Source organism: Neopelma chrysocephalum, unplaced genomic scaffold (assembly GCF_003984885.1).
Source record: "Neopelma chrysocephalum unplaced genomic scaffold, ASM398488v2 Primary Assembly neopelma1_72, whole genome shotgun sequence".
NCBI classification, from domain to species: domain Eukaryota; kingdom Metazoa; phylum Chordata; class Aves; order Passeriformes; family Pipridae; genus Neopelma; species Neopelma chrysocephalum.
In genome coordinates, this window is record NW_020897732.1 from 3,137,460 (window position 1) to 3,157,446 (window position 19,987).

General features: G+C 39.0%; 1 protein-coding gene across 6 annotated transcripts in view; it reads left to right on the plus strand.

The window, feature by feature from the left end:
• The window catches only part of CCNY (cyclin Y), a 123,207-nt gene that overhangs the window by 56,128 nt on the left and 47,092 nt on the right, over window positions 1-19,987 (plus strand). For 4 of the 6 annotated variants that reach the window (XM_027686991.1, XM_027686992.1, XM_027686994.1 and 1 more), the window contains one exon: window positions 17,990-18,064. In XM_027686991.1, the coding sequence (XP_027542792.1) occupies window positions 17,990-18,064 (75 nt within the window). Of the gene's footprint in view, window positions 1-14,052; window positions 14,059-17,989; window positions 18,065-19,987 lie in introns of those variants that run through there. The other 2 variants (XM_027686995.1, XM_027686996.1) reach the window with 1 other exon arrangement.

A 19,987-nucleotide genomic window follows, 5' to 3' on the forward strand; every position in this document is an offset into this window, starting at 1 on the left:
TCGCAGGTGACACCGAGGTAAGTGGTGCTGTTGACACACCTAAAGGATGGGATGCCATCCAGAGGGACATGGACAAGTGGGCGCATGGTGATCTCATGCAGTTTAACAAGACCAAGTGCAAGGTGCTGCACCTGGGTTGGGGCAATCCCAAGCACAAATAGAGGCTGGGGGATGAACAGATCGAGAGTGGCCCTGGAGAGAAGGACTTGGAAGTGCTGATGGGTGAGAGGCTGGACGTGAGCTGGCAATGCACACTTGGAGCCCAGAAACCACCTGTGTCCTGGGCTGCAGCAAAAGCAGTGGGCAGCAGGTCAAGGGAGGGGATTCTGCCCCTCTGCTCTGGTGAGACCTCCTGGAGTGCTGCATCCATCTCTGGGGTCCCCAGCACAGGAAGGACATGGACCTGTTGGAACAAGTCCAGAGGAGGGCTACAAAGATGATTAGAGGGATGGAGCACCTCTCCTCTGAGGAAAGGCTAAGAGAATTGGGATTGTTCAGCCTGGAAAAGAGAAGGCTTTGGGGTGACTTAATTGTGACCTTGCAGTACCTGAAGGAGCTGACAAGAAATCTGGAGAGGGACTTTTTACAAGAGCACAGGGCAAGGGGGAATGGGTTCAGCTGGAAAGAGTGTAGGTTTAGATTAGATATTATGAAGAAATTCTTTACTGGAACAGGTTGCCCAGGGCAGTTGTGGATGCCTCATCCCTGGAAGTGTTTAAGGCCGGGTTGGATGGAGCTCTGAGCAACCTGGTCTATTGAAAGGTGGCCCTGCCTATGACAGGTGGGTTGGAACTAGATGATCTTTGAGGTCCCTTCCAACCCAGGCCATTCTGATTTTATTCCACATATCTGGGGCAACTGCCCACTGCCAAATATAGGGACCACAATAAGCAACATAACCCAGATGAAAACTGAAATCCTTCCTGTGTCTCTTTCACAGATAGGAAGGACCTACAAAATCCTCTGCATTTAATCCATTTTCAAGAAGAAAAAGGAAAACAACTCAAAAAACCAAACTCAAAACCTAAAGCCTCTGTTTCTCTCTACCCAAAAGTACTGTCGTTGTTTTATGAATCAGAGTTGTTTTTTAGTATATGGCTTCAGTCTAGATCTATACCAGTAGGAAAAAGAAGGTTCATGACAAATTCTTCCTGTGCTTGTTCAGATCGTTAGGCAATTTACAGTGGATCAACATGTATATAGTGTTAGATGGTACATGAGCGTTATTCCAACCAGAAAAACTGCAGTAGAGCAGTTCACTGACCTCAGAGTTGACTGGAGTGGTAACATGGCCTGTAGCAAATCAATAAATTAAGCCCTTACTGAAAATTTGGTCTGGACTTTTTTCACTTCTGACTCGTATATTTTGGGTTCTGTGGTCAATGTACAGGTCATGTAGTACCCCCATTTGCTACTTTCCAGAATATCAGCTACTTGAAGGACAAATGCTTCTGAGGATGAAGAGCACAAAGGTGCTCTCTGAGGATGAAAGTCCGTATGCTGCCATAAATCCGATACTGGAAAGTTGACAAAACTAAAACAGCGGAGACAAGTTAGTTAATGTTAAACTACAAGACAGTGACAGATTTGTTCCTTGCTTAAAAAGTGCACGTTGGTCTAATACATTCCATGCTTTGGGTTTAGTTAATTCATATATTTAGTAGCTCTAAAAGACAAAGGACCTACTTGGTTTAATTTAAGCTGTTTATTTTGCTGGTTTATCACCTGACAAAGTAACAGGATTTTAATGTGACCACTGTTGGGTATACTGGAGTTCTAACAACCCTTCTCTCCTGTCTCCTCCATGAGCCATTGCCAGAATAATAAAACAGAGGAACATAACAATATTTGCCCTAAGATTGCACCCTGGGAATTCCCTGAGCTGTTGCTGTGTACTTTCCAATTCTTAGTGAGTTTGTGTTCTAGAACGTGTCTAATCCCTTTTGAACCCTTTGATACTGTAAGAACTTCTGTGTTGTGTGGAAAGTAGTTTCACATTCTTCTGTGTGATTTGAGTGTATCCATACTAATTGCATTTTTTTCCCAATTCCTACAACATATTTCCTAAGGAGAAATATTTGAAGCTTATAATTTTGAAGATGAATTTTGAATTTTTTTTCTATGTACTCCAGCTTTTCTGCATTTACCTACATCTGTCATTTTGTTGACCAGTAACTGAGATATTCTTCATAGCTCATGCTGGTTTGTGATGTTATGTCCTATCAACTGCAGACTTTGCCATCTTATTAAAATCACTTCATGGTTTTGAATGTGTTGGATAAACAACAGAGAACAGTTGTTGAAAAGTGACCATGTCATCCTGTGTTTCCTTCCCCATCATTTTTGCAGTTTGTGCCTGGCCTTTCTGAGGACTTAATGTTTGCTTAGCTTCAGAAGCAGGTGACCTTGTTAAAGGCTTTTGAATGCCTAGGCGGGTTGACCAGGGGAGGTACAGGTTGGACATCAGAAAGAATTTCTCCACAGAAGGGATGATTAGACAATGGAATGAGCTGCCCAGGGAGGTGGTGGAGTCACCCTCCCTGGAGAAGTTTAAGACTGGACATGGCACTTAGTGCCATGGTCTAGTTGACATGGTGGTGATTGGTCGTAGGTTGGACTTGATGATCTCAGAGATCTTTTCCAACCTAACTGATTCTGTGATTCTGTGTATTTACCAGATCTCACTTATGCAAATGTTCTTCATCCTATTAAGGAACTTCAGGAAGTCTGAGAGACAAAACCTTCCATTAAAAAAGCCTGCTCGACTTTCCTTCTCTGTATCCAGATACTTTCACTATCAGGACACCATTATTTAAAATAGATTGTTGAGAAGAGTAAAAACCACATGTTCATTTTAGGTGGTGACTCTTGAATTCATGAAACTGTAATTGTTTTTCACTTTTTAAAGGCAGTCAGAGTTCAATTAGGTGCTGCTTCTATACATACAGCATGTGCCAGTAAAACCTCTCCTGTGATGTCAACTGTCGTGTTTTAATTAAAAAACCTCTGATGATATTTGAGATGAGGAATTACTGTCCTGAGTAAAATGACTCACTGCATTTAATTTTTTATTGGCAGATTAGACATTTGCATTTGTATTGGAAAATTTCGTGTCTGCTTAGCAATTGCTTAAACATTTAATCTATGGTGTGACTAAATGCTTTCCTGACAGCAGTACAAATTGCTAATGATGTGGTTATTCTTCCCTGTCAGTAGATTCTCTCAGTAGATTGTCTTGGAGGAGACTCGATGAAATCATCCTAATTAGCATGCTGCATTAGGTATTATCTTTTCTGGTTTAATATATTGTCTTTCTGATTCTGTTTTCTCATAGCAACTCTGAAAGCAGTGTTCAAGACTCACATTTGGTGATTTTAGCTGTTCTGTGGTACCAATTCACTGTTGCTGCTTTCATTGTATCTTATCTAGTGGGTTGACCACAGGTCTGAATTTGGCAATGAACATTTGAACATGTTGAGCTATTTAAGGAAAAAAAAAAAAAAAAGCTCAGAAGAACTGAACTCAGCAAGTTAAATTAGCATTTCCCTGCCAGGCAATAATAGGGAGTGTTTGTTCAAAAATGTTACATTACATATAGTCTGACATTTGCATGTATCTTTCCGGTAGCCTTGGTACATGGAACAATTCCCATAATCTTGAAATAAGCTACTGCTTAATGAATAAGTAGCACATTGTGTCAATGTGAATGATTAGAAGCATGACCGGATTAGTGTATTACATTATTTTATGTATATTTTAATTAATTTCCTGGTATGTTTGTCAATAAATGTATCAGGAAAGACAAGAGAAGTCCTACTGTGTCTGTCTCTGATGTGCCTGAGGAACAACAGAGGCCAAATTGATTGATAATGTTACTTGACACTTTAGAAGGTCCTCTCCTGAATCAGGAAGATTTCTCAGGGCAACAAGTTTTGCTTAGAAAAGGTTCTAGATTTTCAAGGAAGCTTAATACGTATTCATGGCTTTTAAAAAAGGCTTAAAAGACTAAGGAAGGAAAACTGATTCCAGAACTTTCAGGATTAGACAGAATCAAAGAAATTTACTCTGCCTTTCCCAGTTTTCTTATATTATATAACCATATGCTGTTTTTCAACAGGATTCCTGCCTCATCCTGTACCAAGAATGGGCTGGTCCAAGTAGTGCATCAGGCAGTGCAGTGAAGGAAAGATTGTCTCTAGGAATCCAGACTGATTTGCTGGTGAAATGAAAGATTGTGTAGGGTATCAAAGGAGAGTGGGAAACGAGGGCAAGGAGTCCAGCTTCATTCATGATGCACAGTGTCCAGTCAGCGGCCTGTCCTGGGTGACACAGGCAAATCAGAAATTTAGTAACCAAGAGAAGATTAGTTTGGTTTGACTTTAGGTGACTGAATCTTGGTTTAGTCTGAACTTGTCACCACTATTGACTATTCCATGTATAGTCAGTGGAAAAGAATTTATATGTCCAGAATATGACACATCTGTTTTATCCCAAATATTTGTTTTAGGATTCTGTGAAATAGCCACTAAAAAAACGCACTTCTAAAAGTGCATGCTTTGTTGATTGAGGGGCAACTGGATGACTAGCTTTGAGTTAGACATCTAAAAGTAACTATTAAGTTTGGACAAGATAGTCCTGTGACCCCTTAAGTATGTGCTCTTCTTTTTCTGCCTGTCTAGATCGAGGCTTGAAGTCTGGCCTAAAGAGCTGTGGACTAAGTGCAGAATGGCACCAGGATTTTAATGATGCATTGACTTTATTCCTTTGCCACAGTTCCTCATCTGTAATGGAAATAGCAGAACCCTTTTAAACTTTTTGGTCCCTGCTGTACTTAATTTAACCTTGCATGTGTTCTCTGAGACTTGTCTTTGGATTGCTGTTTCACAGGGACCTTCCCCCTTCTTACCAATGGCACAGGTATCCCTGTTCTGGGTTTGATCTGGTAAGGTTTTATCTGCCTGAATTTAGAGTGGCTGCATTACTGATCAGGTCAGCCTCAGGACTTGAATATTATATGCAATGTCTCTGCCCACCTGACTCAGAAGAAAACAAATAGGAAGTTGCTTTTATCCCTTTTTCAGTTGCCCAGGGCTCTTACTAAGAACTGGAGCATTGCAAGGTATTGGATCTGAAACTAGTTGCTGCTCTGGGACTGAATGTTACTTGTCCTGGGTATTGGGCCAATGTAATCTCAGGAATAATTTCATGTTTAGGACAAGAACAGAGCATTTCTGTATGATTTTGATTTAAAAGTAAATTTAAGACTTTTCTGTGGTTGTTTAAAGCTATTCAGATATTCAGATTAATACGGTAAATCATGACGAAGATAGATGGTGATGTTTTAGATTGTTATAAATTCGCAACAAATAACAAATTATCAATATACTACTTTTTATTACACTGGAAATGCTGACTCTTAGAGTGACAATTTCACAACATATTCAGTTGTTATAAGATACTTCTCCAAGATCAGCACTTAATGACTCTGAGCTGAATCTTCTGAGAACAAGTGTCAATTCAAGAATTCATAGACTGAGAATAAATGTCAATTGAAGATCTGTATATCTTTTCTTCAGAGTTTAATTATCATTTTCCCTCTTTTTGCTCCAATTTCTGTGGTATATGGGACATGTAAGTGTGGAAGTCACAGAGCTTTAGGTTATAGAAGCTGTGGTGTATGGAATCTGGGCACTAATGTCATGGCTGCATCTGAAGTGGATATATATTCAGCAGGCTGTATTGTACATGTTCTGCTATCAGACTTTAATGAGACTGAGCCTCCTGGGTCTAGGGACAGCACTACACCTGAGTAATGGAAGTGCTCAGAGGGTCATAGGTGTGCATATACATGTACACGTGCTTTAGATGTATATATTTGTGGGATTTTTCATACATGCACAGATGTAGAGATTCACTGATGAGATGTTTTTAGTATCAGTTGACTTTCAGTTTTAAATGGCAATTTGTATGTGTGATTTTAACACTGTATCTTGGTAGCATGGTAACTTGGTTGCCATGTGAATACAAATCTGCAGGGGGAAAATTGAAAGCCTGTTATTGTAGTTTACCGAGTATCCTGTGGTGTTCCTCAGAAAAGATTGCAAATTATGTTTTTGCATATTAAAAAAGCAGCTGCTGCCCATGAAGTCACAGAGGTACCTTTGTAAGTGTTTTATAATACACTTGCACTAAATTTTCTGAGAAACCAGGATCAATACTTTTCTTTTTGTATTTCACGGATTACCTACTTACTTTAACTTTAGGTCATACAGCTCAATAGGGAAGCAAAAGAAAAAAAGAAGAGAGCCTGGAAAGATACCATTTTCACTGGCATTTTTAAAAATCATTTCAGTAAAGTAACGAGGAAGGGTAAGCTTGTCCTGCCCTGCTGGGCTGGTGGGTGGGAGGGCTCCTCAGAGCTTGAATCACTATTATGAGGTGCCTTTTTCCAGATATAGAGTTGAGCTTCAGCTCAAGTTCCTGTGTCCTGATTTGCAGAACATAATGCATCCTTAAGGTCATTCAGTTTCTTACTGATTTGTGTGGCAATAATGTCTGTTTTGAGGAATGGCGAAATGCATACACCTTGGTGCAAAGCTGCAGATCATGCTTCAATCTAAGATTCAGGCTTATAATGTCAGCTCAGCTGTGAAATGATGATGATTATGCTGATGACTTTGTATCGATCTGCATCTTCAAGTAAAATTACTTCACTTTGCTGTAGGTTAACCCAACAATTGTGCTGACTGGTATTGCGTGTTTGGCTCAGTGACAAATAATTCCCTGCCAGCTGCTAACCTGTGGGTTAAATTTGTGACAAGAGTGGCTGCGTTCACAGCCAGCAACTTGGGGCTTGGGTGGCTTGATGTCTCTTGGTGGAGAGCACGGTAGTACTGTTCGACACAACAAGGAAAGTAATTTGGTATGGCAGCAGCTGATGTAATGTGTTTAGGTCTGTAAAGATACCGTGTTTATAGCTAAAAGATTTTACATGTATCAAGTAAAGTGATTATAATGAGTGGTAAACGAATCATAAGGTATTTTTTTTTCTGATACATTTATGTGAAGAAAAATAAGATTTAAAAAAAAAATAATTTTTTAAAAAGATTTTTCACAACCTTTTATATTATATTCTGTCTACCTTTGGATCTAATAGAACAGTGTAAATTCATTTTAAAGTAGTGTCTAAGTTGAGTAAAAATGCCTTGGGGAAAAAGCATTTTTGGTGCTCAGTGTCACAGGGGCATTAAAGAAATGCATGAATTTCAGTTTGAGGTTAATAATAGGACAGTGGCTTAGTTCCTTTTGTTGCTACATGTGCCACAAGTGGGGCATGAGTGATGTTGACAAAAGTGGGCAGTAGTTAAGGTGTTAATAAATCCCAGTGGAAACGGGTGATGGAGCCGTTCAGGTGGTGAGGTTCTGCTGCCTTGTGCGGAAATGCACTTGGAATGGGAGACGCTCCCGAAGGGATGCATGGTGATATGATCACAGCTGGCTTGCGTTAGCTGGCTCTGTGCCATTTAATCGAGGAAGGCTATTGAGAGAGAAGGTGGAACTGGGAAACTTGAGTACTGTGTTCTCAAGTGCCCAGAAGTGTTGTTTAGTAACAAAATGGAAAGGTCATCAGTGAGAAAAGGAACAACGATGGGCGATGCACAGCAAAGTGCAGAGGTGCAAAGCAAGATGCTGTTACAATTTGCACTGTGGTTTCTTTCCCCGTCTTGCATTACTTGATGGCAACGATATCACGTATGATTATTGGAGAAAAAAAGCTTTTTTGCGAGTAAGGTCTGCATATTATTGTTTATATAACTTATAATATTCAGAGTAGACTGTGCTTCAGAAAAAAAAATGGCAAACCTTACCCCATCTTTGTACTTCAACAGCAGAACTGAAATGTTGGGTGCTTTTCCTTGCCTTTTGGTGAGAAGGGTTAGACCAGCTTTGCTTGGCTTCACGTGTGTGTCCCTGACAGTGTGTTCCTCCAGATGAGTTGAGGCAGGTGGTTGGTTGCAGTTCTGAGACCTTTGAGGGAGGCTGCTGTGCCTGCTGGTTCTTGTTCAGGTTGCCTGTATCTGCTGGGCTGGAACCTGCCAAGGAGTCAGAAGTGATGTGAGGTCTTGCCTGTGATGGACTCACAGGGCTCCACTTGCTGTCTCAATGTAATTGTTTCATTTCAAAAGCCTGGTAATACTCTCCGTATAATGAAAATGGTGTTTTAAAATGAATTTTTGTCCGTGAAAAACAGTAATAACTTAGGGACTGTTTTTCCTCACCTCTGGAGTCGGTTTGTCTCTATTTCAGCACATGCCATGGATATCCTGTGTATGAACAATTTTTGGGTCCAGTTCTGATTCTTGGGCTAGGTTCTGTTGAACTTTCATTAAAAGAAAGCGCCCAATTTATCTTTAAAAGGTTGGTGCGAGGCTTTCCAGGAGGACAGTTTTTAACAGAATGTTTAACAGTGCCCTTTGTGCTGTAGCCTGTCTTTGGCTGTCAGGAAGGAAGGGAGGCATGTTCACACATGTGCTTGTCATCATTCTTGCTAATTTTAACAGGAAACTGGAAAGTCTTACAGGTACCATATTTGAGAAGTTGTTCTATTTTGCTGGACTTAGATTTTCATTCAGATAAGTGAAAGGAAAGTGATATGCTGTTATGTCAAGATACTTTGATCTTAAGAATTGGCTTTTAGAATAGACTGTGTGCTGCATTCCATTGTTGTATTTTATTTTATTTACACTTTAGGTGTTTTAGGGTACTGTAAGAAGAATCATGCTTTATGATGTTGAGGTGCTGGGCATTGAAGGTGGTGAAGGGTCTGAAGCACAAGTGTTAGGAGAAGTATCTGAGGGAACTGAGGTTGTTTAGCCTGGAGAACCCGAGACTCAGGGGGGACCTTATAGCTCTCTACAGCTTCTGTACAGGAGGCTGTAGCCAGGTGGGGGTCAGGCTCTTCTCCCAAGTAACAAGTGAGAGTACAAGAGGAAATGGCATCAGTTTGCACCAGGGGAGGTTTAGATTGGATAGTAGGAAACATTTCTTCTTTCCAGGCTTGTCAAGCACTGGAACAGGCTGCCCAGAGAAGTGATTGACTCACCATAGAACCATAGAATGTTAAGGGCTGGAAGAGATCTTAAAGATCATCTAGTCCTGACCCTCCCCTGCCGTGGGCAGGGACACCTCCCACTAGACCAGGTTGCTCAAGCCCTTACCCAGCCTGGCCTTGAACACTGCCAGGGTTGGGGCATCCACAATCTCCCTGGGCAGTAACAGTTAATGCTCCTTTGAGCTATAGGTTTGAAGGAAAAGGTCAAACTGTTAGCCTGACTCCAGCCTGCATTATGTCCTCAGTTATCTTCATGTGTAGGTCCTAAAAAGGAATGGCCCTCAATTTCTGCTGTGTGCACACTATGGACGTGTTCCAAAGACCTGGAACAGTGCAAAAGGAAAAAATTGAAAATTTTGAATATTTTTTTTCCTTTCAATCCTTGGTTATCTAAACCTGCTCAAATATTTACATTCCATTAATCACATAGCTTACTTTTCAAAATAACTGAATAAAATTCAGTGGTTTTTAAGTAGGATCTCTATTTTGACTACTAGTTCTTCTTTGGTACAATGGAAAAAAGGACTGAGAAGTGCACCTAAATTTCTCTTTTGCTTTTTCATGACCAATTTTTATTGTTAGCCCATCTAAATTTATCTTGACTAAATTTACTTCTGGGGTATCAGAACAGGTTGGAAGATGGAATAACTTTTAAGAACATACTGAGAAATTTTAAAAAGCAGTAGAGTATATTCTTCCAGCTGGTATTTGTCTTTGCACTAGTATTAATCTCAGAGTACTTTTACTTAGATTTTCTTCTTGATTTTAACTTCTACCAGAAACAGTATTTAATGTCTGCATTTTAAGACATTAACATTCAAAAATTGTTTTTATTTCAACTTTTCACTTGGATGTTTGCTGTGGAAATTAGGTTGCCTGAAGGTCATGCTGCTGCTTTTGAAGCATTGTCTTTGTAGGCTTTGTTGAACTGTGTAGCCTTTCATTGACAATACCATCCCTAGAGGTGTTTTAAAGAAATGTAGATATGGCATTTAGGGACATGGTTTAGTGGTGGACTTGGAAGTGCTGGGTTAATGGTTGGACTCAGTGATCTTAGAGGTCTTTTCCAACCTAAAAAATTCTGTGATTCAATGATTCTGTGTTATGCTCAAAGGCCAGAGGAGCAGTATTTGAGTATGATGGAAATACAGGTATACACAACCTTATGTGTTGTGTTAGGCACTTTTTACAGTGGCCAATTGTGTTTAAAGGGGGGATGTTCCTCAGTTAATAAAAGCACAGAGATTCCTCTCTGAATCTCACGGAATAATAGCACTGCATTGTTGCTCTCTTCAGTCCATGCTGAATTCTTCATGTAATGTGAAGAAATTGTCTTTTCCTCTTTGTTTTCCTGAGGGGGAGGGAATGGGCAAGTGTTTACACTATTATTTTTTTTCTTATATTCTGTCTTATATATCAATAAAACTTTTAAAATTAATTTTGGTTACGGTTAAAGCAAAAACTAATAAATGCAGTCTGGAATATCTGAAAAACTTCCATGAGATGAATTTGAGAGGGAAAATATTTATTAATTGGTATTTTTCATGTTCTAAATGTAAGGAGACATTAAAAAAGGGACATGTATCATGTAGTGTAAAATAATTTAATTTGCCCTTGAGATGTGTCTGGTTAGTTGTGAGAGACTGCTGTGTAAGGGAAAGCAAATCCTGAAAAATGATTCAAAACTAAAAATCCTGGATACAAACTTTGTTCAGCCTGTGGAAAGTTATAACTGTGATTTTGCTTGTGGAAGAGAAAATAAATACAGCTGTGCCCATGAGAACTGCCCTGTTTTGTTACTTGGCTGGCTGGTCAGGAATAACTGTACAGAAATGAGCATTATTTGCCACAGAGGGCTCCTTTTATTGATGAACTATCTCTGTCTCCCTCGAAAACCAAGATCAGAGCAGAGCCTGGAACAGAGTCACTGTGTAATTGGAGCTTGCTGAGAAAAGTCGTGCCCGACGTTTGCTTGGAATGGAAGGCAGAGAATACCATAGCTCCAGGGTAGCAAATATCACATCCAAGTTTTTCCAGCAACCTAGCCAAACCTGAAGGAGTTTACCCTTCCAGCCAGTTGGCTCTTGAAAGTCTTCCAATTTCCAGCTTTCTTTTATTTTCATAATCACTGTTAAAGTGTGCTGGAACACGATCACTAACATTCGTTCTTACAAGGGTACTGCATGCAGCCGAGAGGCATTTTTATTTGTGGTAGGTTAGTTGCTGCTTACATTTGACATGAAGAACTGTAAAAAGGTACAGATAAATCTTGTGCTCTGATACTGGTAAATCTCCATGCTGTGATTGTGTGCTGTTTGAATGACATGAGCTGAAACTTTTAGTAGTGGATCTCACATCTTGGAAGCTTTAGTGTAAAAGCAGGTGCAGTTATTGCTGTTAGCCAGTGAAATCCGCCTATACAATTCAGTCTTATTTTGTCTTGAAAGTTATAAAAACCTCTGAACAGAAAGCATCCCAGTGCCTTAGCTGTTTATCCCTGTGAATTATTTTAGTCCCGGTGTTTGGTGAAGCCCAGTTTTAGAGACACTGATGGACAGAAATCTCAAATGGAAACTTTACTACTAGATTTAGTCATAGGGTTTTCCAAATGTAAGATTGTATCATGCCTCTTTTGCATAAATTATGGTGATTTAAAACAAAATCTAAGAAAATTGATAATAATAGTGAGAGATTGCTTTTTTCAGTCTTGTTTCTTTGCTCTCAGTTCTATTTTAGTCTTTGTTTTTAGCTTCATTTGACTAGAGATAGATGAGGGAGATCCTCTTAGCTCAGGTGCCCTTTTAACTCTTACCAGCTCCGGAGGGAATGCTAATAACATAATAATGCTTAAGGAAGTATTTTCATTACTATACCTGTGACTAATTGCTGTTAATAGGGGGGAGCAGCCCACCAGAGTAAGAAAGGAGCAGAAGGGCATAAGTTGTAATGAGACTTTCTTTTTTGAGAGACTTTTGAAATTTATTTCAGCAATTTTTTCTAGCTTCAATGTTGGGGAAACTTACCCTCCTATATGTGCCTGGAGAATACTGTTTCTGTTTCTCTTCTCATGGATGACATCAGGTCATTCATACAGGCTGGTACACTGAGAGCTGGAGCAACGACTTCACTCTTTCTGCCAGTTGGACAAAATAACCTCTCTGGTGCTGCTGTTGCCTCGGAAGTGGCATAGGTGAGGGAGGCACAGCCGAGCTGATTGCCACCCACATCAGGGTGCATGGAAAGCCGTGTCCTTGACGTCTCCATGAAACTATTCCTCACCTGTGCTTCCCTTTCAGTTTGCTCCTGTGGTGATTGTTTTCAGTTGAGAAATGCGTAGGGCTTAGACAGTACCAGGCAGTAGCTCTGTAATGTCAGGCTGTGTGGCGAGAAAAGATGGCAAAGAAGTAAAGTAATTTGTGTAGTGCCTAGTCAGCTCAGTTCCCTCTGCAGCATGCCCTGGACAAGTCTGTTCTTTTCTTACCTGAAGTCCCTTTACATAATTAAAAAAAAATAATCTTACAGGATGAAGAAACATGGATTGGTTTCATTTTCAGGCATATGATGTGCCACTGATGCAGAACACTGTCTCTTTCTTTAACCATAGTGGTGGTTGTGCAGTGTCAGTGATAGCCTGTGGTCCCGGGGGTGAAGGGAAGGAAAGAAAGTAGTTTCACCAGATTTCTTCAGAACTACGTAAGTCTAAACCCAGTGTTTTACTCAGTTTAGCCTTTAGTCTGTTATCAAATCAGCATCAGAGCTTTGGCAGCACAAACTTACCTGACTTTCATTGTTCACAAGGAAGGAAATAACATCTTATTTTTCTGACAGAATAAACACATTTTCAGACCTGCTGCAGCTCACGTGCAGTGTTGGGAAAGCAGCGACTGTGTTGGTTTTTCCTGTTTGTGTCATGACAGAAGCTTTGATGTGTGTTGCTCGGAAGTTAGTTGCTACAGCACCCATCCTTCATCCTCCTGTCGTGCTTCTTTCTGTCACAGCAGACTCATGAGTTTAAGAAGCAGTTGGTTTTTTTGTTAAAATTTTACCATGAGAGATTTAGTCTCATCCTTTACTGTTTTTATCTTGCATAATGTATTCTGACCACAAGCCTGAAAATGTAGCTCTTTCTGAAGAATTGCAGCAGAGTTTGGTACAGTTTTAGAAAGTTTACAGATGTGCCACTGGGATTTGCAGAGGTTTTGTACTTAATAATTTAAATATTGCTATTTCTGACGATTTTATAGAACTTACGCTCGAGGCCCATGGGATCATCTGATCTGACCTGCATATGAATCATAAGCCAGTAACTTGCATAAGTTATTCTTAAATTGAGCCTGAATACTCATGCTGGACTAAAGCCTAAAGATGTTTGGCTGGAGCAATCTTCTAGAGAGGGAAAACATCAAGATAAGTTGAGTGCATGTTCCTTGGGTGTGGAGCTTCAGTGCCTAATTATTCTCTCTTTGTTTTCATCCAGGGTCGTAATTAAGATCTTTCTTTCTGCTTTCATTTTCCACTGTTTTTGTTATATTGTGTGCTAGATAAGAGAGAGATTTTAGTACTTACTAAGTTACGTGTGAACTGCATACACCTCCTAGTTTTCCTTTTTCATCAGCAAAACAGTTTCAACTCAGACTCTCATTTGAAGGCATTTTCAGCAGTCTGCCATTCTTGTAGCTTGCCTCTATACTCATCTGAACTTTATTCTTACCCTTTTTGCACTATAAAAAGTGCAAACTGAGGCTGTATTCAGTATTTTTGGTCTCAGTAATGCTTTTTAAGATCTTGTTTTGAGATTTAAAATCTTGCCTGGGCTTTAGCCCAAGTCTGAAACTGAACTGTTTTACAGTTTGCTTCTTTTTATGGCCACATTTGAATGCAGCTGCTGTAGGTTCAGGAACTAAGTTTCTCACAGTGTACAGGGTGAATCTCATTGTGCTCTTCTGGTGGTTGTCTTAAAACTTCACTATGGTTATGTACTGAATTAAGTCATATGCAAAATCTACTCTTTTTATTCCTTGGAGAGTGAATTTATTTTTATGTGATGCATCATAATGGCCATTATAATAACTGTTTTTTTGGCTGCTGCTAAGCAAATAAGAGAATGCAATCTTAAGTATATTTGCATGCATTTGTAACTGTTCTTGCCCAAATCCTCCAAAATTGTGTGAATTCTGTTAGACATGTGCTCTCTTAGCTGAAGTGTACCTGAGTTGGACTTTGCCTTGGCTAACCAAAAATGAGGTTTCATTTAAATGTACATCTATCTATCTATCTATCCATCTGTAGATATTTGCATGTGTATTTATGTACACAAACCTTTGGTTCCTAATATTGAGAAGACAAAACCCCTGAAATTTTCATGGGGTGTCAGACTGTTTAGATGTTTACAGGTAGTAAGTTATATTTTGCATAACCTTACAATCTTTTAGTAGTGAGAAAAAAAAAAAGAAAACTTGATCTTTGAACTAGGAAAAGATGTAGAAAAATATTCCAAATCTGCTTAACTTGAAAGAACATCTACAGTGAAAGATTTCTGGTTTGGACTATCTATGAAACAGTGGCTTTTTCTTAAAAGCTGATTTTGGCATGCTGGGTAACTGCTGGAAGTAGTACCCACTGTAAGTCTTTCCTTTGAGGGCCATGATGAGTTACAGAGCAGACTGCTAGCAGTGGAGAACATTTTTGTGCAGATTTCAATAATTGAAATTCTGCCTCTCATTTTCCTTTCTTTTGAATAGTTGAGCATTGCTTGAGTGAGTTTAAATCTCTGACTATTTCATTACAAAATGAGTAAACCTTTCCTATTATGTCTGGTTTTCATGGTAGTTTTCAAATACTAGAAAGAGCTACTAGTAACACTAAAGCAGTATGAATATATTATTTTCTTTAGGATGGAATTAACCTTTTGATGGATAATGCTCTTTGGTGATGAGTTACTAGCTTCAGATATCTGTATATCTGCAGTTTGATCTCTTTTCTTCTGTAACGTGATTTCTAGTGACAGATCTGTAAGAACTTGTTGCCATGTTCAAAAAGACATTTGTTTTCAAGCTGTGCAATGATTTAAGACATCTAAGAACAACCAGAGACTGAAATCTTACTCACGTGTTATGAAAATTCATCCATCCTAATACTCTTGTGTGCCAGCAGTGGTGGCCTGCAGTGACATGGTCTAACTGGTGGTCTTTGGGGTTGCTTGGATTTCTCTAATGCTTGTCCTTGGAGGAGCTGGGAGTGGCTGAGTTGCAGATACACACCAAACAATGCTTTCTTCTGCCTGTAAGCCCACGAGACCTGTGCTGTTCCTCAGAGGGAGATGGCCAGCCAGCCTCTCTCGGCAGCAGCTGTCCTCTTCTGGCCACCTTGTGCTGGGTAAAACAGGCTTTATCATTCCTCTTACCCATGTTCTCCTCCTCTGATTTTTGTGCAGGCAGTTTGAGAAAGACAGATGGATGTGTTTGGTGGTTGCTGTTGCTGGGGAGGATGTGAGAGAAGGGATGTGGAGGGAAGAGGACATGCGGTGCTTTGTGGGGTTCAGCGGTGGGGAAGAGCCACAGTTGCTCCCTGGCTGTGGGCAGCTGCCTCTCCCGAGATGGTTCAAAATCCCTGGACTGGCCTCTTGCAGCTGCTGAGATGGGGGTTTGCTGACCTTCTTTCAGCTCCTGTCAGAAGACTTACAGTTTTTCTGAAAGACAGACTTTTTAAGTCCTCTGTTGGTTTACTGCTTCTGCAAAATAGCCTTTTGTAGCACAGGAATCTTAAAAGAGATTAAACTTGACTGCAAGATATAGCAATTGTTTTTTCTTTCTTTTCAGCCCTGCAAACAAACTGTGAGTCTGTACCAGGTTGTTATTACTCCTTGAACAGATAATTTTCTAGGCTTGAAGGAACAAAGTGCTTTTCTGTTTTCCATTGTTTTGTAAGCTGGATTCAATTTCATGTTGCTGATCCTATTTTATTGACTGAATTTGCACTGCTGTACTTTGAAATATTTGCAGAAAAAGTATCTCTAGTGGTTTAAAAGTGGGGTTTTTTATGGTGATGTGTTGTGCTGTTTCATAAAAGACAAAGAAGATGATAAAAGACAACGTATTTTGCATTTTTAAATGCTGATTACTCTTCACTTAATGAATAGCATCTTGAATTCAGCTTAATGGAAAAACTGTCCTGAAATGGGAAACAGTCTTTACCAGCACTATCTCTGTGGGTGATTATTTTTTAATTCTGTATATCTAAGTGAGATGCAGTGAGTAACATGAAAACATTCTAATTCACAGCCCTTTGAAGTCAGAACTCCTAGCTTAAGATGACATTCTTAGGATCTCCTCCAGATTTGTCTGTGGTTTCTGGGAGTATCAAAATGGCTTTCCCTTGAAATTCCTGGATTTCTTTTCTTTTGTGGCACTGATGATAATGATAATAATAATAAAAAGACCCTTTTGCAACTGAGGAATTTTACTTCTGTGTTTCTGGGTTCTTCCATGTAGGAAAGAAGGTCATGTTTTTTCTTAAAGTTATGCCCAGGTAGCAGCAGCATGTCAGGCTACTCATCTCATGGGCTGCAGAATGCAGGGAGATGAAAAGAAAACCAAGGGAGCATAAAAGGGAAAAATATGAACAGAAAGCACATTTGTAGAGGTGTGTGGTCAGGAGAAAAAAGTGGGGAAGTGGAAGACCTAGTAAATTATTAAATAAAAGGGAAAAGGAGAGCAGAGTATGGTGATTGATAGTGAAGGAACAGAGAGATTTGACCCCTGGACGAAAAGACTTTGTTTTGTTTTCCTAAGACCTGGGGATTAATTTCCAGTTTTGCTGATCTTTCACAGAGATATAGAAGGAGAGTGAGAGAATTGTAGAAAGCCTGGGATAATCACAGAAGAGAAACATAACAGTGCTCATATGTGGTCTCGCATAAATGCCTGCATCAAATGCAAGAGAATGTGTATTTGAAGATGAAGAGAATGTTAGAGTACCAAAGTTGAGATAGCAACACTGGGAGAGCAAAGAGATGCAAAAAGATGATGTACTATTTTAGTAGCATGTTTTCCAGTAGATATAGGCGTGTAAGCTTTGACAAACTGGTAGTGGAGTGGAATTTGGGAATAAGTAAATTCAGTGGATTTTGTCCTTGATAGGGATAATAGCATTCATAGAAGTTTGTATAGTGTACAATAGATTTCAATTTTTAGCCTGATAAATGTTTTTTAGGACTGATTTGTTGTTGTTTTTGTTTGGTTTGTTTGTTTCTTTGTTTGGCGGGGGGTTGTGTTTTTGTTTGTGTGTGGTTTTTGTTGTTGTTGTGTTTTTCTTTTTCTTTTTTTTTAAGTTGTTACAGCAAGGAATATGTTAATCTGTGAAAGTTCCAAGTTTTTCTAACCCTGACCATTTAAAACACTCTGGCCTAAGTTTGTTTACATTGCAATAACTACTTCTTTTAATCCTATCTAATCTTGGAAACTTGTCTATCTTTAGAGGGTTGTGCATTTATTTGTAATACTTAATTCTTCTATAATTACATACAACAAGCTGTGTTCCTGTGCTAAGCAATGGCTTTGGGGCATGGTGGGAAGAAAAAGATGGTAAATGGGAAATTCCTGATTTCTTGTGTACAGACTTCTCAAGCTTCTTTATCTGTCTTAATCCAAAAGCAGCCTTAGAACTGAAGTCTAATCCCGAAGCTGTGTTGATGCAAATGATTTACATGCCAAAAAGAACCACTTGTGCGAGGAAGGATAAAAAAAATGGGCCTCAAGATGGATTTTGTTTTACAGTAGCTGCTTAAGTATGTAAACTTGGTCTTATTGAAAAGAACGAGAAAATCTGTGTATGCCATTGGATAATCATAAATGTTTTTGTGCTATTCTTTCTTTCCAGATTTGAACATGGAATTCAACCCATCAGATCATCCACGGGCCAGTACAATATTTCTCAGTAAATCACAAACAGATGGTAGGTTACTGAATTTATTACAGTATTTGCTATTGCAGTTATCTGTAAAGCGTTTTTTAGCATGCATGTGATAGTCTTCTGATATATAATTGCCCCTCCTCCCCAAAAAGAGGCATTTAGAGGCATCATGTTAAGAGTTTAAAGTGGTCACACCTTTAGTTAATTGTTTTGTCAGACTGATAATACAAGTATGGATAAAGATTAATATAATTATATTGAAAAAATATTTTCCCTAAATAAAAAAATTTCTGTCTATCTGTTTCTTGGCTTGTTTATTTTTATTTTTTGTAAACTCTGAACATTAGGGCAAGCATCTGGTGAATGTGTGGAAAGTATTTTATTGAGCAAATAGCTGTTTACATTAGCTAAGAAGACAGTCCAGAGTTTCTGTGATATAGGTGATACTGTAAATGAGCTCAATACTAGATTTTAATAACAAAATGGCTCCCATCCTGCCCAAACATTCTCTCTTCTTTCATTATGGATTTGATATAATCATATATTTGGAGTTTGGTTGTTTTTTTTAATACATGGACAAAACTATCTCTCTGAAATTGCATCTGCTAAACAAGCCTCCTGATAGAGTCAGTACAATAGAAGCCATTTATTCTGGCTCTTTCGTTCCCTGTTGGACGTGTATGACATGTTGTTTTAGAAGTAGATGAATAATCGATGCAAAACACATTATTTTCTATGAAGACTTTCAAAGCAGTTTCTGCATTGTAATCCTGACTGTTCAGTATGAATTCTTTGTCCTCCTTTTTGCTGCCTGTAAATGCCGCTTTTGATTTACATAGTAAATTGCAATGTCAAACACATCACTTGAAAAATAATGTAGTTTTCACTTACTGTATATTTTTTGCTAATTTTTGAGCAATACATTTAGGCCCTAATTGAAGAGTTGATTATGTGAGTACCTCTTTTGCCCTTCAAACTGTCCTTCTTAATTCAACCATGGTTCTGTCAGTGCCTCATTATATGGTTTTGGATGTGATTTACCATACTAATCTGGTTTGGTAGTCTGTAAAATGAGTGTGCTAATATTTCCATAGTACCTTGTATTATGAAGATTGATGTCTGTTTTATAGTGATTTTTACAGTGTTCTGAACCTATTTAATCCCATATGGATGCTACTTATTTCCTTGTTGAAAGAAAGGACAAGGTAGACCCAAGTCCAACAACTAAAATTTTGACAAGACTAGATGGTTATTCTTTCTTGTAGTAATAGTGGTTCATTTATTGCAGTATGGAGTTAATTTTAAGCATTTTATAAAAAATGACAGTTTACACTCATGCTAGAGTTGGTCTATGAAGCTTTTTTCTAGTTTAAGTAATATGAATAACATATTTTTGAGTAAGAACAATGTATTTAGTGAAGCGCTATAGAAATGTTATCAACGGGAGTGTAAGATCTGTTCAGCTGTCCTTGATCACACTGGAAAAAATACAAAGGCTATTTTGTTTGTACAAAAGAAAAAGGATTCTGCAAACATTTATCTACTGATGTATTGCCAAGAACCATCCCGTTCTGGTGGGACAACTCACAGTCGTAAGCATTTTGCTTTGCTGTACTTTGGGCCCCTTTTTGAACCAGCTGAGCTGTAGGAGTTATTGCACTGTTCAAGGATGTTGCCTAACACCAAAATGCAGTGAAATGCTTGTGAAGGGGAAAATAAAAGGGGTTTTTAGGGTGTGGAGGCTTGTATTCTGACAGCCTCCTATGGAGTCTATGGGACCCCAAGACTTCTTAAGACCATGTAGAAGAGGAGAGCTGAGCTGGCAATGTTGAAAACACCTAACTTAGGCATGTAACTACCTTGCTCCATTACTTGTATAGTATTGGACTGGTAAACCTACCTGTTGACTGTAAGTGAAAATATTTATATAGATAAGACCTGTGGACATCTAAAATACACAGAGAG